The 24,512-nt window shown below is 45.0% G+C and overlaps 1 protein-coding gene across 1 annotated transcript in view; it reads right to left on the bottom strand.

The window, feature by feature from the left end:
* Positions 1-24,512, bottom strand: part of Htt (huntingtin) — a 153,563-nt gene that overhangs the window by 12,716 nt on the left and 116,335 nt on the right. Inside the window, exons 42-57 of the mRNA XM_051165062.1 lie at positions 23,492-23,633; positions 21,424-21,603; positions 21,138-21,314; positions 20,831-20,907; positions 19,413-19,551; positions 18,465-18,587; positions 15,478-15,691; positions 11,956-12,101; positions 10,632-10,809; positions 9,556-9,651; positions 6,803-6,990; positions 4,720-4,846; positions 2,816-2,916; positions 1,788-1,942; positions 1,275-1,414; positions 310-392 (exon numbers count right to left, since the gene is read on the bottom strand). Coding sequence (XP_051021019.1) covers positions 310-392; positions 1,275-1,414; positions 1,788-1,942; positions 2,816-2,916; positions 4,720-4,846; positions 6,803-6,990; positions 9,556-9,651; positions 10,632-10,809; positions 11,956-12,101; positions 15,478-15,691; positions 18,465-18,587; positions 19,413-19,551; positions 20,831-20,907; positions 21,138-21,314; positions 21,424-21,603; positions 23,492-23,633 — 2,266 coding nt within the window. The remainder of the gene's footprint in view (positions 1-309; positions 393-1,274; positions 1,415-1,787; positions 1,943-2,815; positions 2,917-4,719; positions 4,847-6,802; positions 6,991-9,555; positions 9,652-10,631; positions 10,810-11,955; positions 12,102-15,477; positions 15,692-18,464; positions 18,588-19,412; positions 19,552-20,830; positions 20,908-21,137; positions 21,315-21,423; positions 21,604-23,491; positions 23,634-24,512) is intronic.

The raw sequence follows: 24,512 nt of genomic DNA, 5'->3' as shown, positions 1-24,512 counted from the left end.
CTGTCTTCTGAGCTAGCAGCCAGGAAGCTTTCAGTGAGTGCATCTGCCTGTGCAGCTCTCAGCTGACTACTCTATTCTCTCCTTTCTGACCTTTCATGCATCTTGAGTCTCTCCTGTCTCCCATTACCCTACTATGTTTTATACACATCTGTATGCTTATATGCAAAATATATTAAAATCTAGGATAAAGTATGTAATTAAAAACTTTTTCTCCAAATGTGGCATGCAGCTCAAGCCCGAGGACAGACAAGGCTGGTTATAATTTCAGCCTACAGTCCTCATGGAGGGGAATGGATTAGTGCAACTGACCTGGCCCAGCTTGTAGCTCATGTTGCCTAGCTCCCGCTCTGAGTTGATCTGCAGCAGTAACTTGTCATGGCTGATGAGGGCACCTGTAAAACATCAGCACAGCACTGCATGAGAACCTGCTCCTGCCTGGACAGATGTTTGCCCAGTGTGGGTGTCCTCACCGCTGGCAGCGTAGCCCCGCTACGCAGAGGTCCAGTAGGTCTTGGAGTACTGTCACTTTGCAACCTGTTGAGCTGGTGGGCCTGCTGGGCAAACTAGACTACCTCTTCTTCTCTGGCTCAGGCTGAGTACGTTAGATCTCACACCACCCATCCTCCCCCGGGCACTCTGCTGCCCTCCCTAGAGCTGTACTCTGAGTTCCTATAGCCATCTATCCACATCTCTCTCAAGACTTTGCGGAGCCATCTTCACCCATCTTACTGGGCCGGACAAAGGCTCCTCAAGGTACAGGCCCATGAGCATTTAAAGGCCCAGTTTAATTCAATGTCTCCAAAGCCATTTTGGGACACCTGGCACACTGCATTTCCACACAGAAACTTTCCAAAATAAAGTCTTCAAGGTACTTAAACTTGCAGCAATAAACAATTCCTAAAAGAATGAGCTAATTATAAGACTGAAGCAGTTTGTTCAACATAACTAAGTAGGGACAGCAAAGGGAAAGGGAGGTGGGCAAAGGGAATGGTAAAGAGGTTTTAGGGGGTGGTTCATTCAATATATATTATGTACTTGTATGAAAATGTCCTTACGAAACACAATACTTTGAACAATTAATGTACACAATGAAAAGAAAAAGAACCTACAAAACGTTCTTCATTTAAATAAGGTGACAGACACACCATGGTTCTCACGGTGGTCTAGGCGAAGCACGAGACTTGTGAATGAGGGCAATACACTCAGCATGCAGCCTCCTTGTTAAGCCATAGCAAGAATGCCAGCCACACTCTTGTTCTAGCTCCTTCCTGTACCTGTAGTAGCTGGCAGCAGAGAAGGGACGGGATCCCATGCCTGGCGAGAATGGTGAGTGGCAGTATTCTCTCTCTGGGAAACCATTTCTTGGATCTCTTGTTCTACAATCCCTCTGATCAGGCTCAACTTTCTTCCAAATCTAAAATTCAGAACCAAGGGAAAGAACATGTTTGCTTCCTTCAAACATCACAGAACTGAAAACCACCAGGACTTCTCTTTCACTTGCCTGAAGCAGCTGGTGTAACAGCAAATAAACCCTTCAGCAGGTGCTCATTCCTGACCCACAGGCCTGCGCCTGAACACCCAGTGAAGCCCATAACATTTCAGTCTAAACTTTCAGCTTGTCACTGATGATAAAAATCACTTTCGGATCTGTATCCCTGGGCAGGGCCACAGGCACAGTGTTACATTAATTCTGATAGCAAAGGAAAGGGCTAGGGGAGTTGAGAGTGGAGTGGGCTACCTCACCATCCTTGCAGTAGAACACGGCCCACATAGGAACTCAGGCAAACCTGGTATCGAGAGCCTTCAGGGGCTTGTTCCGGGGCTGTTGCTCCAAGCAGCTTACAGCTGGATTGCCAGCCACAGGGACAGTCATTGCACTGAGCACTAGAGAGGTGATGGCCTGCACAGCCAGAACGTGGATCTGGGTCCTTTCTGTGTCTTCCTAGAGGAACAGTCCACATATTGACAACATGACAAGAAAATAAGTACCACTCGCTCTGCCTCTACTTCACACAGTGCCCACAGGCCACATGGCCTCATGCAGGGGAATAAAATCCCTTAAGTGCTGTGGCTTCCCATGGCCAGGGTCTTTAGTGCTAGTTTGCTGGGCATTGGTTACACACCTATAAACCTGGCCCTTGGAATAAACCTGAAGTACCCAAATGTTTGGCACAGAACTCCAAATAGGAATTTACCTTGGAGGACATTGCTCTTAAATTCCATCATCGTTTTAGAGCACTGCCTGTGGCAACCTGGCAGTTACGGATGCGTCTAAGATAATCTTGACTTGTGACCTACACAGATTCACCCTCTTACCTATCATTTCCACAAGTCCATTACATTTCTCTAAGAATCAAGAGCTCATATCCCAGTACTTTTAGCACCCCAAACTTCATTTTATAAGAATATGGTGGCTATTCATGTCATATAAGCATTGTATACATAAGCTAACAAACCTCTAAGATAATTTAAAAAAAAGAAAACTAACCAAACAAGAAACATACACACATAGCCTGGATTCACTGTCTTTTTTGTTTTAGTTCAATGACATTCCTCTAGACAGTGATAAATGAGCAGAACACAGGGTGCTGAAAGAGAACAATCCTCTTCGTCACTTATGTGGCATGTATCAAAGTAAAGGACACATCCTAGCTACAGGAAGCCTCAGTCTCCAGGCCTCCCAGGGGGTTTTGTCTTTACTCTGGAGCATCATCTGGGATATGATTAGGCTGTTTTCCTGTTTCAGAACACAGAGTCACTTGCTGTTACAGCTACAGGTTCCCAGCTAACCACCCCACAGTTCCAGAAATCTCACCTCTGGTGGGCTCTCTTCCTGTTCCATCACCAGGGGCTGAGTCACCAGGACACCAAGGAGGGTGGCCCAAGTTTCTTCAAACTGGGTACGACTGGTCCACCCTGGGAATAATCACTACATTAGATAGTTTCCTGACGCCCCAAAGCCATGAGGAGACACTGGCCATATAATTCCATCAGTACTATTCCTAGTGCATCACCTGTGAAGCAAGCCTACGGCATAAGGAATGCCACTTCTCCATTTACCATGAAGGACACAGAAGCACATGGAAATCAGTTATGCTATCAAGGCCAAGGTCAGCAGTCCAGGCTGCCCTTCAATGCTCCATGATACAGCACAGTGACAAGGACATCTACAAAGGCTTTACTCAACCTACTCCTGCCCACCAAGCATTGTCAAAGTCTCTCACCTTCAGTCTGATCATGAGACTTCAGACCAGACCACAGAACCACATACACAATAATTTTGCCTGTGTAGAGCTGGTGAAATGGAACAGTGTCAGCAAGATGGCTGACAATCTGAGTTCAATTCCCAGGAACCATGCGTAAAAAGGGGAGAACCAATTCCCAACAACTAGCCTCTGCCCTCCATGTGCATGCTGCACTATGGGCATGCCCATGTGAGTCCTGCCTCCAAAAAGTAAATAAATGAAACAGTGAAAGCCACCTAGAAGACAGATCAGAGTAGCATGGCATCGGCCTGGGAACATTCCAGCAAGCAGCAAAGGCAATCTAAGAGACCATTCCTCAGGTTCACCTAAGAATAAAGTTCAATAGATGGATGCACTTGGCATTCCCACCATGACCCAAGGAGATTTACAGCACTCCTTGTAAGGCAAGGATGGAGGGAAGATCAGAAATGTAGAGCATCAAGTCCTAGGACCTCCTGGAACATAAATCAGATTCAAGTGAATTCTGACACCAGGAGACAGACCCAAGTGATAATGGCCCAAGGAAGGCATAAGTGGGCAGGAACAAAGGCACTGTGCTGGTTAGTTATGTCAACTGGACACAAGCTAGAGTCGTCTAGGAATAGGAAGAGAAGAGGAGCTCTCAGTTGAGAAAATGTCTCCATAAGCTTGGCCTGTAGGTAAGTTTGAAGGGAGTTTTCTTAATTAGTGATTGATGTGGTAGGGCCCAGCCCATTTAGGTACCACTCCTGGGGTGGTAGTCATGGGTGCTTTGAGAAAGCAGGTGAACAAGCCTTGATAAACAGCATTCCTCCATGACCTCTGCTCCTATTTCTGCCTCTAAGTTCCTGTCCTGTGTTCCTTCCCTGGCTTGCTTCAGTGATATACTTATAAGCTATAAAGAGAAATAAATCCTTTCTTCCCTAAGTTGCTTTTGGTCATGGTGTTTATCATAGAAACAGAAAAGTAACTAAGACAGGAAGAAAAAAGCTAAGGCATGAGCAGGGTGTTCTGGCCAAATCTACCTTCCCTTATTCTTCCATTATGGCTCCATGTTCCCCAAGCTGCTCATTCCACACATGAGGAAAAATAACCCAAGTGAGAACATGAGGTCAAGGTGGCAAACAGACAAATGTGAGGCAATCACTTCCACCTCTTCGTTTGTTGTGGTGCCCGGGAGACTGAACCTTGGGCTACCCTGGCACTAGACAAGCAGCACAACCCCTGTCCACATGTACAGTTTAATCTGGCTTCCTGAGACAGGCACAGGTGCACTTCCCTTTGCTCAAGGAAGACTGGTATGCAACCCTCACACGACACCCTCCATGTGCACGTAGGTCTACCTCACTGTAATTCTATACGTCCTGCAAAACGTCTGAAGTAGGTTTGCATCATCATTACTCCAGAAACTTTGCAGTTGCCAAGTGAGATGGCCCAACCCTGAAGCTTCAGGTCTCCAAGGGGGCATAAGGGGACTGAGGAGGACTGTGGGTACCTAGGGTATTGATGCGGTAGATGAACTCCTTGAGGATCTCCTTTTCCTGGAGGAACTCTACAGGGATCTCAGGGAACACTGTGCCAAAATCCCCTCCGGGCTTGGGTGACCAACCGAGTTTCCAGACCTGAGAAGATGAAAAGAGAGAGTACCACCTGAAAGGAGAAGACAAAAGGAAGCAAGAGACTCCCCTTCTCTCTCAGCTAGTCTCCCTGCTGAGCCAGCTGCCCGTCCTTCACCACCCACACAGACTTTTCTAGAGCCAGAGCCTGCCCATAGGAGGCTCCCATCCTTTTGCCTAGAACATTCAGTGCCAAGCTTGACTCCCACCACTCTGCCCTGCCTTCCCAGACTGCCTGTATGAAAGCTGGTGCCCACAAACATCAAATGTGTGTTAGAGAACAGGCAAGCAGTCATGGAGTTCAGTCTTATGTATAAATATGCATTGGCAAGAGGTCACAAGGCCAACCACACTGTTCATGTCTATCAACTCTGAGAAGTTGAATTCTGCCATTAGATACCTGGATAAGCACCACACACAAAAGGGAGCCCTGAGGGACACTCTATGCTGTTACAGTTATAGGGCCATCTAGCCGGGTCAGCTATATGCCTTAGGAAAGCCATGAAACCTAAGGGATCCTCTCCAGATTTCTACAGCCAAGCTCTCTTTACTATGGGAATACCATCTACTAATCTCTTATACCACCCACAAGAGTCTCTGGGGCATGCCCGGGGAGGTGCTGCAGTGCTTGTTATGGCTGCCTTCCTGCCCAGGGCACTCAAGGGAGCAGATTAAGAGCACTTGATGGGGGCTGGAGATGGTTCAGTGATTAAGAGCACTGACTGTTCTTCCAGAGGGCCTGGGTTCAAATCCCAGCACCCACATGGCAGCTCACAACTGTCTGTAACTCCAAGATCTGACACCCACAGACATACATGCAGGCAAAACACCAATGCACATAAAAATAAAAAAATAATTAAAAAAAAAAGAGCACTTGATGGAGTTTACCTACAGCACATAGCCTGTGTAGGCAGATTCCCCAAGAGCCTTCCATGACCTCTATACTGCCTTCCTTCTTGTTCAGTCTCTACAAGGAATGGTCCTGCCCAGGGCTGAGCCTCATGTTAGATGATCTCCTGGCTTTCTATTGTTCTCTTCCCAATGTCCACAGCTCTCTGTTCCATAAGCACTTCCAGCGCAGCTGGGCCACAGGACTCAGAACGGGCCCTAGCAACTCTAAGGTCAATGAATGTCACTTTCTAGATGTGAGCTTCTTTGGGCTCTTACATGTAAACAGGCATGTGCAGAGGCTATGGCCCAGCAGTAAGCACAAGCCCTATTTATGTAGAAAAAAAGCACCCTCCCCTTGGGCCTGGCTTTGTGCTATGGTTTGAGTCTGCTGTGAGCCAGTCTTGCTTTCTTGGTGAGGATTTTTGTAGGAAATGTCTGATGTGCTATTTCAGCAGACTGAGGTCAGTCTAGCCATTGTGAACTCTCTTCCCATTCTAAGCTCTCACTGTGATCTAGAACAGGAACCAAGAAGTTGCCTGTTTTAGGCTTATTTATGAAGAATTTTTCAAGAGAAGACCCACAATAGTGGTTGCCCCTAAATGTATGAATCAATTTTTCTCTCTTTCTGAGAGAGTTCACTATGTAGCTTGGGTGTCCTGGAACTATGTAGGCCAGGCTGGTCTAGAACACAGAGCTTTGTATGACTCTCTTCAAGGGTGACGCTTTTGAAAGAAAATAATTGAAGGGTGCAATTTCTGGTTTATCAGAATCACCTCAGCATCCCATCCAACATAAATTATTAATGGAGATAAAGTGTAATACTTCAGCTCACTTTTGAAACCCAGTATTTTTACTAAGACTCACCATACAGAATGCCTGGGGGACAACACTGCTATCACAACCACATGAAAAGGCTACAATTACCACAGGGAGTGTTACAGCAATTAAAGACTGTGTGATAAGCTTGGCATGTATGCATATAATTAGTTCTAGCTTTAGGGAGGTAGAGAGGAGGATCTCAAGTTTGAGGCCAGCCCTGGTTACATCAAATCGAGCAAGAGCAAACTTTACCAGAGGAGGCACACGTGTATAGCTGTTGACCAGGGGGAGACGGGCCAGACTGATGACAATGTTCTGTAGCACTGCCGTGAGAAATGAAGGCAGGGTGCTGTTCCTCTTATGGCCCAAGGCCAGCACTGACTGCAGGGATTCCACCATCTCCGCCACCATCTCGCACGCCGAAGTGATGTAACTGGGATCTGCACAGTAATGGTGATCAAGAAGGCAGTTTCTGTCAAACACGCTGCAACCCTTACTCCATACACCCATGAAAACCACCAGCCTATGAACCCCTGTCCAGTCTACTGAGACTTTGGGCTGCTCAGTTAAGGCCTGAGGTTTTACCTCTTTAGTATGCATTCAAACCCTGCAATTCTTTCATTTTCTACTGGGAATAAAACAATGGTCTTGAACCTGAGTTTCAGACTTGGATGGAAATTTGAGAGGCAGAGTGATGATGAAAACATGAGAGCCACCAATTGCCCTGTCAGGGTCTTGAGGGCAGGGACTGTTCATATTCACTGAGTCTTGAGTCTTCACTGAGCATGGAATTTAAAAACCACTTAACTTTAAGTAGTATAAGCTAGGGAGGGAGAGACGGCTCAGTGGTTAAGAGTACTGGCTGCTCTTTCAGAGAAGCTAAGTTCAATTCCCAGAACCCACATGGTAGCTCAAAACAATCTGCAACTCCACTCCCATGGGATTTGGCAATTTGTTCTGGCCTCCCTGGGCACTGCATGCATGTGGTAGAGAGATACATGCAGGCAAAACACCCTCACACATACAATTTTAGAAGGGGGAAGAGGAGGAGAAGAAGGAGGAGAAGAGGGAGGAGGAGGAGGTGGAAGAGGAGGAGGACTAACCTATAGAATGTGACTTTAAAAACTTAAAAAACAGCCGGGCGTGGTGGCACATGCCTTTAATCCCAGCACTCTAGAGGAAAGGCAGGCTGATCTCTGTGAGTTTGAGGCCAGCATGGTCTACAAAGTGTGTCCAGGACAGCCAAGGCTGCACAGAGAAACCCTGTCTCAAAAAACAGAAACACAACAAAACAAAAACACTTTAAAAATACGGCTACAGAGATGGCTCACAGGTTAAGAGCACTGACTGCTCTTCCAGAGGTCCTGAGGTCAATTCCAAGCACCCACATGGTGGGGCTCACAACCATCTATAATGTGATCTAATGCCCTCTTCTGACGTGCAGGCGTACAAGCAGACAGAACATTGTATATGTAATAAATAAATCTTTTATTTAAAAAACTTAAGAAATAAAACCTGAGTTGCTTCTTCTGACCAGAATTTCATTAACTGGTCTCAAGTGACAGTGGATAAGCAAAATTACATTTGCCTGAATTAAGTCCTCTGTGGCACTGGGCCCACCTGCCCACTCTCAAGATGGTGGGCATTTGCTCTACTGCTTCACATGACCTGATTTCCTTACCTGCATCTTATCCTCACAATAGAAGCACAGAATAATCTGAATTGCTGCGCAGCTAAAAAAAAAAAAAAAAAAAAAAAAGAAACACCTCAAAATTGTGAGGTGAAGTTTTCCTCACTTTTCAGGTAATCAACAAGAAATTATGAAATCATAACTCAACTGCAGGGCTCAAGACAGAAACAGCCCAGTGTGTACCAAAATGGTGTTGCTTATGGGCCACTATGCAACCTAAACTCTTGAAACAGGAGCTGGAAGACTACAGACAGGGAAGCCCCATCTTTTAAAATACTTTCTCTCACTATGTAGATCAAGCTGGACTCAAATTCATGATCTTCCGACTTTGGCCTCCTCAGTGCTGCAATTACAGGCCTGTATCACAATACTGGGATGTGATTAGATAATTCTATACTTATGGTTGCAAAGGCCTGTTTCTGGAGCCATAGAGCAGGGCGACAGCTCCTGGTGACCCAAGGAAAGATAAATGTTCAATGATACCTGCCTTCTATGGGAGAGGGAGCCTCTGAGTTCAAGGAACTCAAAAGATTCTAGAAGCCTAGAGGTTAGGAGCCAAGGACTCAGTTGGCCATAATGTGCTTTGCCTTGCCACAATTGTCACAGTAAGACAACTACCCTAAAGTCATAAAGAATATCAGAAAAAGTCTAGACCAGTTTTAAATGATAGGATGGTGATTTCAGTTTGTTTTGTTTTGTTTTGTCTTCCGAAGTAATGGCAGCATCTACCACTTAGAAGGTTGAGACACAAGGTTCATGAATTCATTGCCAGCCTGGGCATAGAGGAAGACCTTGTGGAAAAACAAACAAGTCAGCAAATACCACTAAAAGAGATGTCTGAAACGTTGTTAAGGTTATAGTATACCATGTGAGTATCTGCACTAACTTCAAATTCCTTTGTGTTTTGAGTTTTTCATTCAGAATTTAGTACATACTTGCCAGTCACTTTAAACAGGCCCAGCAGTAATTTTGGGAGCACAGACAAGGAAAACATATTCTCCACTCTAAAGTAGCAGTCATGTGCTAAGTGCTGAGGACTAAGATGGGGGGTTTCCCAGAAAAGAGGTGCAAATCCAGGCTGTGAGTAAGGGGACAGGGTCTTCACCAGAAAAACAGGGCTCACAAAGACAGGATGTGTATGCAGCCATGGTCAGAAAGCCCTCCTGCCCTTGAAAGTCTGGATGAGCCCTAGAGGACAGCAAGAGAAACAAACAACTTCCCAGAGTCCACAGCCCCACTTCACAAGGTCCTTTTGTCGATGGATTTGAAGGCCCCAAAGAAACACAGAAGGGGAAAAAACAGTCCTAAGACTTACTTTGTATGTCTGAATCTACTTCCTCCTTTCTGATAGCCCTTGGAGTATCTGACCTGCTTTCTGGACCGAGAAGCTGGTCTCCAGGCTGCACTGCAACTGAAATTACAGCAGAACATACATTTAAAACCTTCTTCCTGCTTAAGTCTCCATTCCTGTGCATCGTCATAACGACTCACAGCAACAGCTGTGTCAGCTCAGGGCTAGAGTTCTGAAACCCACTTCAGTAAAACCGACAACACTAGATGCACGCACCAACGTGTTGGCTTATCAAGAACACACAAAGACCTGTGCTTCCCACATTCAGGCTTCTAAGTGCACTGCCTGCCATTGCCAGCCTGAGAGTTTTTATCACACTATTCACAACTCAATGCTGCTAAAAGCATCACTTTGACTAAGAAGCTTAGCCTTTTAAAATTAATCTCTGGGTCTTTGTTCCCAAGTTGACTACAAATGCACAGATGAAAACAATTTAAACAATGAAAGATCAAAACATCGTTCTATAATGTTTAATTTGAAAACATAAAACTTCAAAACATCCTGACATGTAAACTATAATATCCAATTTTTAAAAATTTTTAGCTAATGACCCTTGTTGAGGACACTGTTCCTTGAAAAGAATGAATCCCTTTTATTTTACAACATATTAGCATTACAATGCAGTATGCAAGCACACACTACAACTTTAACAGAAGCCATCTATTGAATGTAATTTTATTAATCTTATATTCATCAATCTTATAATCATCTAGGACTAAGAACATCAAATAGTCAACCAAGACTAAAGATCAAAGAAATAAAACTTAAAAAGTATTTTTTAAGAGCTGGAACTCCAAATTCTAAACAAAGTAACTAGAAAAGCAAATTCAAGTTAAGTTCCAGTGTATTGTTGAGGTCTGGGGGTGGACAAGTGGGTCTTCTAAAGGCAGTATCTATAGTCTATCCATTCCACCCCAAGTCCTAACTTGGTTCTTGGGAAATGGGAGACAGGAAGAAAAAGTATTTATAACTGTCATGTATTGCTGATTACTAGTTCAGCTGCGCAAAGACAGGAAAGTCATTCACAGACAAGGACTTACTGGCTTCCAGGATGAATCGCACGCAGTGGATGAGGGAGCAGGCATGGGTCACATACTCTGGGGAGGATAGCACTGCCCAGAGGCCAGGTACTTGTAGTGCCAAGCAGCAGCAGTCTAGCCCGGCTTGGAGGTCCAGACTCAGTGGGATCTGCTCATGGATTAGATGCCATGACAGAGCCTAAAGGGAAGCACTGTGTCAGAATGCTCACCCAGTACTTGGTGTCTCAGGGACCTCTAGGGAAGCAGTGCCATTAAAAGCTTTGGAAGACCATAGAAAGATGGAGAGGCCAAGAAGTCAGACAACTTCCTGGCAGAAGGATGGTCCTGATCCATGCTTCTAGGTTGTAATTTCTAACTTTCTTAGTATTCAGTCCTGATCCACCTATACCCTAAAGTTCCAGCCTTCCCTCTGCCAGAATACCCAACCACTCCGGATGTCTTTCTCCTTTAGAACCATGGGTGCCTAGAGAAACTTGTCCTGAGCCTCCAGCCAGAGGCTCTTTTCAAGGACTCCTGTAACCTTGGACTTTTTTTTTTTTTTTTTTTTAAATCTCAGCCACAAAACTGACTTTGGGAGTATGATTCATGACTAGTGACCTCTATAAGTCCCTGAACCTCTGTGAGCCTCTTTCCCTATGAGTGAAATGGGAGCGGAGTTCACCCTACAGAGTTATTATGAGAACCAAGTACCATGACATTGCCCGTGCAGCTCAGGGTACGACTAGGAGATGCCACCCAGTACTTTACATATACATTTGCTTTCCAGTCTTCCCCACTGGGCTAAGGCAAGCTCAAAGACTACCTAACTCAGCCTGGTTCAGCTAGTGCCTCTGCACCACACACCCTCAGGACCCATGTGACTCTTTTCCAGCAGTTAAATAGCAACACAATAAAACTACAGTGCATGTGTATACATACTTTGAGGGGTCTGGGTTAAGTGTCCAGGTTTACCGTCCAACCTAAAACATAATACTGCCCAGATTTTAACTAAGATCCACATTAGGCTTATAGTATAGGCACAAGAGGATGGCTTACACACCTCCCTGCTTTCCAGTAGGTGGTGTAGTTAGGGTGAAAGGCACTCGGTGTCAGCAGGTGAATCAGACCTTGACAACGGCATTCATTCCCTCCCTGTTGTTGACACGGGGCCTAGTTATGTACCCAGGCACATCGTTACAAGCTGGGAACCCACATTCTCCTGTCTCTGCCTCCAAAGCATATATGCTAACATATATGCACTACCATACTCAGTCAGGACTTTCATCACAGTGCTACTCACATATCCTATCCTCACAAAGACACAGCATTTCAGAGCTGCTCTTACCTCAAGTGTCATTACCACAAACTTCACTGTGTCCCCTTCCTTCTCAGGAGGAAGGTGCAAATGAGCAGGCACTTTGGAGACCACCACCAGATATTGTGCCAGGGCACGGGCAAGTGTGGTTAGAGACTGGTATGACGCAGCATCACCTGAAACATGAGACTGGCATGAGTGACACTGACTGTGAGCACAGGCCCTTCCCCTTCAGAAGCCTGAACACAGCTGTGTGGATCTGAGGTTGCCAAGACCAAAAGAGTCCATCTGTTGATGTCCACTCACATCTGCTGTTGATGTCCACTCATATGTGCCAAATACAATCTGGACCTGGTTTGCCCTAAGTCGAAGCCAATGTTCCTGAAGGGCTTAGAACCTGACTATGTCCAGGAGTATCCAAGCAACAAAGAAAGGTATTTAGAGCTAAGAATTTGGTCCAGTTTCTCAGCTACCTGTGTCAGCCTTTCTAGTGTTTTAGATCAAGCTCTGACTATGTACGTGCTTGGGGCAAAGCACTATGCTGAACTGTAATACTTTTTAAAACTATGACAATTTGGGGCTAGAGAGATGGCTCAGTAGTTGAGAGCATGGGCTGATCTTCCAGAGAACCTAGGCTAAATCCCCAGCTATCACATAGTGCACTTATAAGCAGCTGTAACTCTAGTCCCGTGGGATTGGATGCCATCTTGTGGCTCCGTGGGCACTACATGCATGTGGTGAAGACATACATGTAGACAAAACTCCTATATGTGTAAAATAAAATAATTAAAAAACTAAGATAACTTGAGCTGAGAAGAGGAGTCAGAGGAGACATGCTTGCTGTGCAAGCATGCTTGAGTTTGGAATCCCAGCACTCACGTAACACCTAGCTGTGGGATGTGTACATGTAACACCTAGCTGTGGGATGTGTGCATGTAACACCTAGCTGTGGGATGTGTGCATGTAACACCTAGCTGTGGGATGGGTGCATGTAACACCTAGCTGTGGGATGTGTGCATGTAACACCTAGCTGTGGGATGGGTACATGTAACACCTAGCTGTGGGATGTGTGCATGTAACACGTAGCTGTGGGATGTGTGCATGTAACACCTAGCTGTGGGATGTGTACATGTAACACCTAGCTGTGGGATGTGTGCATGTACCACCTAGCTGTGGGATGTGTACATGTAACACCTAGCTGTGGGATGTGTACATGTAACACCTAGCTGTGGGATGGGTACATGTAACACCTAGCTGTGGGATGGGTACATGTAACACCTAGCTGTGGGATGGGTACTTATAACACCTAGCTGTGGGATGTGTACATGTAACACCTAGCTGTGGGATGGGTACATGTAACACCTAGCTGTGGGATGTGTGCATGTAACACCTAGCTGTGGGATGTGTACATGTAACACCTAGCTGTGGGATGTGTGCATGTAACACCTAGCTGTGGGATGTGTACATGTAACACCTAGCTGTGGGATGGGTACATGTAACACCTAGCTGTGGGATGGGTACATGTAACACCTAGCTGTGGGATGGGTACATGTAACACCTAGCTGTGGGATGTGTGCATGTAACACCTAGCTGTGGGATGTGTGCATGTAACACCTAGCTGTGGGATGTGTGCATGTAACACCTAGCTGTGGGATGTGTACATGTAACACCTAGCTGTGGGATGGGTACATGTAACACCTAGCTGTGGGATGGGTGCATGTAACACCTAGCTGTGGGATGTGTACATGTAACACCTAGCTGTGGGATGTGTACATGTAACACCTAGCTGTGGGATGTGTGCATGTAACACCTAGCTGTGGGATGTGTACATGTAACACCTAGCTGTGGGATGTGTGCATGTAACACCTAGCTGTGGGATGGGTACATGTAACACCTAGCTGTGGGATGGGTACATGTAACACCTAGCTGTAGGATGTGTACATGTAACACCTAGCTGTGGGATGTGTGCATGTAACACCTAGCTGTGGGATGTGTACATGTAACACCTAGCTGTGGGATGTGTGCATGTAACACCTAGCTGTGGGATGTGTCCATGTAACACCTAGCTGTGGGATGTGTACATGTAACACCTAGCTGTGGGATGTGTGCATGTAACACCTAGCTGTGGGATGTGTACATGTAACACCTAGCTGTGGGATGTGTACATGTAACACCTAGCTGTGGGATGTGTACATGTAACACCTAGCTGTGGGATGTGTGCATGTAACACCTAGCTGTGGGATGTGTACATGTAACACCTAGCTGTGGGATGTGTACATGTAACACCTAGCTGTGGGATGTGTGCATGTAACACCTAGCTGTGGGATGTGTGCATGTAACACCTAGCTGTGGGATGTGTGCATGTAACACCTAGCTGTGGGATGTGTGCATGTAACACCTAGCTGTGGGATGTGTGCATGTAACACCTAGCTGTGGGATGGGTGCATGTAACACCTAGCTGTGGGATGTGTACTTATAACACCTAGCTGTGGGATGTGTACATGTAACACCTAGCTGTGGGATGGGTACATGTAACACCTAGCTGTGGGATGGGTACATGTAACACCTAGCTGTGGGATGTGTACATGTAACACCTAGCTGTGGGATGGGTACTTATAACACCTAGCTGTGGGATGTGTACATGTAACACCTAGCTGTGGGATGTGTACATGTAACACCTAGCTGTGGGATGTGTACTTATAACACCTAGCTGTGGGATGTGTGCATGTAACACCTAGCTGTGGGATGTGTGCATGTAACACCTAGCTGTGGGATGGGTACATGTAACACCTAGCTGTGGGATGGGTACATGTAACACCTAGCTGTGGGATGTGTACATGTAACACCTAGCTGTGGGATGGGTACTTATAACACCTAGCTGTGGGATGTGTACATGTAACACCTAGCTGTGGGATGTGTACATGTAACACCTAGCTGTGGGATGTGTACATGTAACACCTAGCTGTGGGATGGGTACATGTAACACCTAGCTGTGGGATGGGTACTTATAACACCTAGCTGTGGGATGTGTGCATGTAACACCTAGCTGTGGGATGTGTGCATGTAACACCTAGCTGTGGGATGTGTGCATGTAACACCTAGCTGTGGGATGTGTGCATGTAACACCTAGCTGTGGGATGGGTACATGTAACACCTAGCTGTGGGATGGGTACATGTAACACCTAGCTGTGGGATGGGTACATGTAACACCTAGCTGTGGGATGTGTACATGTAACACCTAGCTGTGGGATGTGTGCATGTAACACCTAGCTGTGGGATGTGTACATGTAACACCTAGCTGTGGGATGGGTACATGTAACACCTAGCTGTGGGATGGGTACATGTAACCTCAGCACTGGGGGCTGAGACAGGAGGATCCCAGAGGCTTGCTGGTCAGCCAAACTAGCAGAGTCAGCAGCTCTGGGTTCAGTGTGTAGCCCTATCTCCCTCTGGCTTCCACATTCTGCTTCTACCATTCCTATCACCCCAGAAAGGGGGGAGGGGAGGGAGGGAGAGACAGACAAGCACCTAAGGGAACCACATTTAAATTACCAAGCAGATCATTCAATTTGCTCCAGTAGGCTGTGGGCTCTGTAGGCAGGAAAGGCTGGAAGACTTGATGGACAGCAGGAAGCTGCTGAACAACACTGGTCACGCGGTCCAGAGTCACCCCACGGGCTGCTTCAAAAAGGGGACTCTTCTGGCCAGTAGCAATCTCACTCATGCCAAGGCTTAAGCAGGGAGCCAAAAGGCTTAGGTTGAACTCCTGAGTCAAAACATTACAGGTAAGACAAGCAACAGCAAAGGTAGTAAGCTTTCCTTCAGGCTGGAACACACATAGTAATGCAACAAGCCATTTGTTTCTGAGATAATCCAGATTAGAGAACTTTTAAAAATGCTTGTGAGAATATTCTAGAGACACAGACACTTGAGCTCCGTACTTTTTGCCATGGGAGATTTTCTGCCCTATATTGGGACTCTGAAAGCAAAGCCATCAGCAGATGAGCCGCTGTACCATGTATCTGTAGAACTATCAGTCAAAATAAGTCTCTTTCCTTTATGAAGTAAATTGCCTCACATTAACTGTTACAAAAATAAAAGTGGGAAAATACACTCTAGAAAAACTCTTCCCGCCCCCCCACGCCTCCCTTCCCTGAGACAGGGTTTCTCTTTGTAGCCTTCGCTGTCCTGGACTCACTTTGGACTTTGTAGACCAGGCTGGCCTTGAACTCAGTGATCCACCTACCTCTGCCTCCCAAGTACTGGGGTTAAAGGCATGCGCCACCACGCCGGGCTCAATCACATACGACAGTTTTTATTATGTTGTGTCAATTTTTAAAAAGCCATTTAAGGATTTAGGGGGAGAATGACAATTTTCCAAGCAGAATATCAGCTTCAATTTAAAACTATATTCCAGCTGGGCGATGGTGGCACACGCCTTTGATCCCAGCAATTGGGAGGCAGAAGCAGGTGGATCTCTGTGAGTTCAAGGCCAACTGGTCTACAAAGCAAGTCCAGGACAGGCAAGGCTACACAGAGAAACCCTGTCTCAAAAAACCAAAACCAAACCAAACCAAAAAAACAAAAAACAAACAAACAAACAAACAAAAGACAAACTATAGTCCATCATTAATACCCCTAAATCAAATATTTCTATGGTCACAGGTGGAACTTTCAAGCTGTTAATAGCCCACTTAGCAATTTGGAAAATCTAACCAACTGGTCCTATACTTCGGATATCTTCCTGTGTACCACTCCAGACAGACAGACAGACAGACAGACAGACAGACAGACACAGACATACACAAGACACACACACACACACACAGACACACACACACACACACAGACACACACACACAGACAGACACACAGACAGACAGACAGACACACACACACACACACACACACACACACACACACACATACACACACACACACACACCCTATTAACCTGCTCAGTCCCTGCTTCTCCACACCCATTTGGCTTATACAAGGGGCAGGGAGGTCCTTGTCTTCCCACTGAGGTAGTGGCTTAAGGATGCTTGGAAAAGAGGCAAAAGCAGGTGAACTGAATGCTTTGAAGGCCTGGACCAGCTCTGAAGTATGCCTTCTGATATCTGACAGGTATGTGGAGAGTTCCTCTGTATCTAGTGAGGAAAGGGCACCTCACTACATGAGAGAATGTCTCTGTATCTAGAGGGTGCAGGTGCCTGACTGCATGCTGGGTATAATGGTTAATAACTATGTCAGCTTAGCAAGATACAGAATTTCTTAGGAGACAAGGCTCTGTGTGAGCCTGACAGGGATTATCTTGATTAGGTTGAGGTAGTAAGACCCATTTCAATTGTGGGCAGGAATCCTGGACTGAGTAAAAAAGGAGAGAGCAAGCTGAGCACCAGCAGTAACCTCTCTGCTTCCTGATTGTGAATACAATATGACCAGACACCTCAAGCTCCTGCTGCCTTCCATGCGATGAGGGACTGTACCATTGAACTGTGAGCCAAAACAAACCCTTCCTCCTTTAAACTGCTTTTTGTCACAGTGTTCTATCACAGCAACACAAAAGGTAATTAACACAGGGCTATTAAAGATCAATTTCCAGAATATAATGAACACACGATGTACCTTCTTGTAGTCATGAAATGAATGATGATGAGCTGACTATAGCTTATGGCCACCCATTTTCTTTAAATGCATGAAGGATCAAGTTAAAATGACTTTCTTCTTTTAGGATTATAGTTTGTTTGAACAGCATTCTATTCACATCCCATTTGCTAGCTATTCTGGATTAGCCTTCATGTGCCATTTTTCTTTTCCTTTTTTTTTTGTTTTTTGTTTTTTTTTGTTTGTTTGTTTGTTTGTTTGAGACAAGGTCTCTCTGTGTTAGCCTTGGTTGTCCTGGTCTTGCTTTGTAGACCAGGCTGGCCTTGAACTCATAGCGATCGGCATGCCTCTGCCTTCTGAGTGCATCACCACTGCCCGGCATGTGCCATTTTTTATTAGAGCCTTTCAAGCACTTTGTTTTATGGTGTCCTTGCCTGGACTCAGGTCTCCCAAATGTTGCCATACATTAATCACACAAAGATGAGACAAATTGAGCTGGCTCGTTTTATGTCAACTTGGCACCACAGTTAAGAAAATGCCTCTATAAGGTTGGGTTGTAGGTAAGCCTGTGGGGCATTTTCTCAATTAGTGATTGATGACGGAGGGCCCAGCCCATTGTGGGTGGTGCCATCCCTGAGCTGCTGGTTCTAGGTTCTATAAGAAAGCAGGCTGAGCAGGTCATGGAGACCAAGCCAGTAAGCAGTACCCTCCATGGCCTCTGCATCAGCTCATGTCTCCAGGGTCTGACCCTGTTTGAGCTCCTGTCCTGACTTCCTTCAATGATGATATAAGCCAAATAAATCCTTTCTTCCCCAACTTGTTCTGATCATAGTGTTTCATAGAAGCAACAGAAACCCTAAGTAAGACACAAATCTAACTCAGAAACAGAAGCAGAGCTGGGAATTCCCTGGCTCCCTGGATTGTTGCCCTACCGAGCTCATCATGAAGTCATTCATGTCTTCAGCAGGGATGCGATTCACCAGCTCTGCCCCTTCCAGCAGTGCAGAATCTGATCTGGTCCAACACTGGGATCTGACAAGCTGGAGGTACCAGTCCTGAGAAGAAGAAAAAGAGAAGGGTAATGTGACTGGGTGGGCACTTGGCTTCTCCTCTGGGCTGTGACTGTAGCTCTGACCCTTGCTGGCTGCATAGACACACCCTGGGCTTAAACTAGACAGCTAATCTTCGCTCTGCTGTTCTGTGCCTGAATGCCTTCTTCTTCTTCTTCTTCTTCTTTTCTACCTGTGGAACCTTCAGCAGTCCTTGCAAACTCTACAGCATTCTGAGTGTTAGCAGCCTCACCTCTCCCTGCACTCTACACATTGTACTACTACACTCTACTGCAGTGTCTGCCTACCTCTTCCTCCCAGCAGCCAGAGCCAAAGAATGCTTCACACAGAGATGGAAAGTGAGTCTGGGACAAACCTGTGCTTTCTTTCATAGACTGCAGGTTTCTGAAATCTCCTCTCCTCTCCCCCAAGGCCATAAGCGTCTCTAACTCTCAAGTATGAATGGTGAAGGTGACAATACATTATACCTGGTAGCAGTAGGTGCATCAATTCATAGGAGGTAGAAGGTTCAGGGAGAGGAAAAGAAGCATGTCAGCATGTGCTAGACAATGTCTGCAGTCATAGGTCCTGGGCCACAACCAACCTCTCCTAGTTGCCAACTAACCACCTGACCCACAGCCCACACTGCTCCTCAAGAGTCTCCCATTAGCACTCCCTTTCTCGTTAGGACCTCAAGGCCTCCATACTGTACTCTAATCCACAAGCAGAGCTGTGAGTACTGATACCCACCCTTATCCGCATTGTGGACAGAGGCTGCCATTGTTTCCACATGGTCCCTGGCCATCACATTTAGACACACTGGACACTTACTTTATCTGGACTCACTGTTTCCAGAGATGTGTGCCCATCCCCATCCAGGGGGTGGGAAGTGACTGGGGGCAAGGGGCTAGGTGAGTCCTGCACGGTAGAGAGTCGGAACCTGTCCAGCAGGGAATAGAGCCTTTGGTGTCTGAAATACAAATGAAACCACAGTAGTTTGCTCTTCAATTTGAAATCTCAATTTTGCAAAGATGGGTTCTAGAAACATTAACACCAAATAATAAAAGTAGCTTCATAAAACAAGATGCAACATATTTTGGACTTTCCCTTCAACATTCTAAAGTCATAATGCACACTTAGGACCTAGTTACTTTAAATTACCATAATCTATATCTCATTGATATTTCCCAGAAGTTTCATTTATGCTCAACATTCCATTAGGCAATGTACTATATAACAGTTGGCAAAACTATTCCATTGTATTCTTTCTTTTCTTGGCAGTACTGGAGATTGAACCCATTCTTGTGAATGTAAGACAAGGGCTCTACCCCTGAGCTATAGATCTCTAGCTAAGCTAACCTATTTGTAATATATGCAAAACAGGTAAATTCCTCTAAGATTGAAGTGTACAAACTCCATTTGACCCCCCATAATGACATACTTTATTCCATTAGGGATGGTCATTTCACACACATGCACACAAGAAAACCATTTCATCTGGCCCAATGTATTTATGTTATAATCTTCATATTGGTCTATGACAAGTCTACAGTCAAACACAATTTGCTCTCTAACTGTCTAAAGCCAACGTGCTACTTCCTGTGTCAAATGATAACATCACATGGCTCCACAGACTAAAAAATCATCCAGACTATATGCCTTATTCTATTAAGAAACACTACGGTAAAAACCCTATGACAAAATTAGCCTTTGATGCACATATACGTGTGCTCCCTACTCCCATTTGCAGTGGAGAAGAGGTAAAAGCTTTTCTTAATTTATCTTGTAGTCTAGAAACTATGCTTACACTACAGATGGAAATGTTTCTAATAAAGGGTCCTAAAAAACAATTAGGCGAAAAAAGAGCTACGAAAAGAGGACACTTACAAAACCACAGCGAGCCAGGCAGCATTCTGATGCTTAGTCCCTCTAACCTAGGAACAGGTCTGTGTTTATTCCCATTCACCAGGCTTCCAGGAACAGAGGTGACACATACTTCCTCTCCTTTCAACAGCCAGAAGGTTCAGGAGCCCCAATGTGTGCAGCGGGTGTTTGATGGCCACGTCTGCATGTCTACTAAAGTGAGACTCTTGCCTGACATTTAGAAAGCCTTTTCTACTGTGCCACTGCTGCAGTTACCTCATCTATACCACTCACTCATTCCTTTGTCTGCCTATTTGTTCTTGTAACGTTTCTAAATCTTTAGACCCTGGTTGCCCAAATGCCAGGACCCAATGCTGCAGCCTTACCTTTGTGCAAGCCCGCTGTTCTGGAGGTGCTCCTGGATTCTGTTCAGTTCCTCCACTGGCAACTGGGCCATGCTACTCTACACAGACAAGGACACATCAGGGATCGTGTGATATACAAGCTCACATTGACTTTAAAAGGATAGGCTGGTATGCACACTATGTCTATAAGAGCAGACTAGAAGCAGTTGGTCAGACACACAACAAACATGGCATACATGCTTCTAGTATGGACAACTGAGACCAGGTCCACAGACCAAATGTTTTGATTGACTTGCTAAGTTTGATATAAACCACCAATTTTCAGTACCTGTAAATTTGCAGCCAAAAGCATTTCTACCCGGCGACAGGCCAGGGTGTCGACCATGCGAGCCAGCGCACGGAAGGGAGTGCCCAGGAGCCTGTCCACATAGAGAGTGAGCACAGCACCAGACTGGCTGAGATGGATGCCTTCCAAGCACTGAAGTGTTTTCTTCAGAGTGGTTGGCTAATATTGAGAAGGAAAAAGAATTTATTACTCCTTTAGACTGGTAACTGGTACTGACAAAATTCCAGTACTCCATTTTTAAAGCAAACTGGCAAGGCTCAAGACTTACAGTTGAAAGATTTTCACAACGAGACTGAATTGCCTGGATAAAAAGACCACTAGCTGCAGAATTACGATGAATGGCACTTATAAAGTCTTGTACCGGAGGCTCATGGGACAGGCTGATCAGATCTTGAATGTGATTCACAATGAGCCATGTTAAGTGTTCTGAGTCATGGAGATTCTGACACTAGAAAAGATGTAATAAAAGATACATTTCAAGTACACAAGAAAGCTAGAAAGTAAGAAAAAAACAAACAAACAAACAAACCAAAAAACAAAAAACGAATTCCAAATACAAACTGCCTCAGTGAAGACAGGGTCTGAGTACAAGACAATGAGATAAATGAAGGAAACTTAAGTTACAGGGCCTTGCACCTCTGATCACACGTGGTAGAGGCTGTAGGAAGCCAAACCCATGGCAATGTCCAGTTCCCAGAGGTGCTACCAAATGCCTCCAAATGAGAGAATGAACAAAAGCAGCGCAGGAGCAAGGTGAGCACTCTGGTGCAGTCCGCCCTGGTGACTGGCTTCGAGTTTGCATGCATGGGAATAAAGGCAGGCCCATGTTGTAACTGAGCTTGCCAGCAGGCTGCAGGCCAGCCTATCACGGGCCGTTCTACACATACTCTGCTCCAATGCTTAGTAGAGTGAATAGCACTAACAGCTCTGATAGAATTCCTGAATCAAAAAATAGATCTCCCCAGTCCATGCAAGAAATGTCACTTAAAACTTAGAAAATAATAATATCCATAGTTAAAAACATATGTAGCCTGCTGGGCAGTGGTAGCTCATGCTTTAAATCCAGCACTTGGGAGGCAGATGCAGGCAGATCTCTATAAATTCAAGGCTAGTCTCATCCACAGACTGACTTTCAGGACAGCCAAGACTAAACAGAGAAACTGCTTGAAAAACAAAACAAAACAGAACAACAACAACAACAAACCCCTACCACCAACAACAAAAAGCCCCCCAAAAAACCACATGTAGCCTTTTCACATGTAGAAATCATAATCTTAGACAGAAGCCAAAACCTGATAAAAATCCTTGATATCTGGTTAATGATAATATTTTCTATTTGCAATCAACTGAAAGTATTAACTTATGAAATTTTCTTATATTTTTGTGAAAACACCATTATATTATTTCTCAAAAGTGGAACAAAATATAAAAACTAACTCAATATTGGGAGTGTCAAGTAAAATATTAAGCAGGGCATCATGGCACACATCAACCTCCCCGCACTCAGGAGGCTGAGGTGAGAAGATTATGAACATGTAGCCTGTTCTGTACAGAGAGTGGACATTAGTAAAGTGCTTAAAACAGCTCTGCTCACAGCTAGATAAAATCTGCTTTTTTCTCTGGTTCAGACTTTTAAAAACCATTTTGTTCCATGATAATGTGTATGTGACACTGTTTTAAAAAAAAAAAAAGCATCACATCTAGATTAAAATGTAATAGTAACTTATTTTAGACCAATATGATTATAGAAGACTTGTTTTCATAAACCAAGCAAGTGATGCTAGTTTTCTAGTTAAAATTTTCACAAAAGTGATAAAAAAAAAATAGTGGTAGTTAAAAGAAAATCTATCCTGAAATCCAATGATGAACATTTAATGATGAACCTTTTCTACAAAATAATTGAAAGAAAACAAGCCAAAACCTCACAACAGTCAGTGCATTTAGCTTTGCTGAGATCATGTAGAGTTTGCTGGGAAGGAGGTAGAAGGAGGGGATCTCTGTGAGTTTGAGCCCAGCCAGGTCTCAACTCTGAGTTTCAAGCCAGCCTACACAGTGAAACAAAAACTACGGAGCTATATGCTGGGCACTTAGTTCCTGGGAACGTGATAAACTATGGATATCTGAATGAATGCTTGTGAAGATCAACTTAGAAATTTAGAAGAGGATGAGCCCAGACTGCTGTAATTAAGCCCAGAGTAAATCAAACATTGGCGCCTCCTCAACTTTGATGTTCTGTGGGGCAGTGACCACTCTGGGTACCTAGCAGGTGCATCCAAGCAGCATTTATGCAGTCCTTTGCCTCCCTAACAACCCTCACGGGCAGTTACCACACTTACGACATAATCACAGAAGAGAATAAGGGCCCCTCTTCGCACTATTTCTCTATTGCACATTCCAAGCTGAGCCGCTGAGCCACCATCTTCCTCTTCACCAGACATCTGGGGGTTAAGTGACTTTGTGCAGGACAGACTGTGTCTCCTACAAGGAGTGAAAGAAGCAATGAGGGGGCAAGTCTGGGAGAGCAACAAACTTACACACAAACTACTGAACGTGGTTTTCCTTCTCAAACCCACAAGTTATTCCAAATATTGCTACATCAGACTGGGGTTATGTGCTTACGCACCTCAGACTTCTGCTCCTAGAGAACATTAAAGGACACAAGAGGGTTTAGCAGGCAGATGATTACAGTGCTTGACTGAAGGGCAAAATCCACTATAAAGCTGCAGTTTCAAACACCATGCCCATTCTAGAACTCATTCTGAGCATGTTTGATAATAGAGACATTCTTTTAGAAATCCCCATGTTCACTGGGCGGTGGTGGCGCACACCTTTAATCCCAGCACTTGGGAGGCAGAGGCAGGCGGATTGCTGTGAGTTTGAGCTCAGCCTGGTCTACAAAGCAAGTCCAGGACAGTCAAGGATACACAGAGAGACCCTGTCGTGAAAAACAAACAAACAAACAAACAAACCAACCAAAAAAAAAAAAAAAAAAAAAAAAAGGAAGAAGGAAGAGGAGGAGGAGGAGAAACCCCCATGTTCTACAAACACTGCCAAGCCAGAGAAAAGCCTCATTTCATACTCCCCTACTCATTTCTAAACATATTACTGAGGGGGCCGTAGCTGTGGAATTACTGTTCCAACCAAGTGTTTCTTCTCCACTAGCGTGGCCACTCCACTTCATACTCCTTTCTCACTGCATCTTTCTTCCTTCTAAATGTAACCCTGGAGACTCTTGGTTATAGCTGGATATTTAAAACAGAATGTGTGACATATTTCTAATCTTTTGCTTGATATAAATAGGGACAGAGGTCACACACAGGAGGGCAACATTTGAAATATGTTGACCAATCCTGTAAC

This window comes from Acomys russatus, chromosome 22 (genome assembly GCF_903995435.1).
Source record: "Acomys russatus chromosome 22, mAcoRus1.1, whole genome shotgun sequence".
NCBI classification, from domain to species: domain Eukaryota; kingdom Metazoa; phylum Chordata; class Mammalia; order Rodentia; family Muridae; genus Acomys; species Acomys russatus.
The sequence above is the reverse complement of the archived record's forward strand: the minus strand, read 5'-3'. Positions and strand labels throughout refer to the sequence as shown.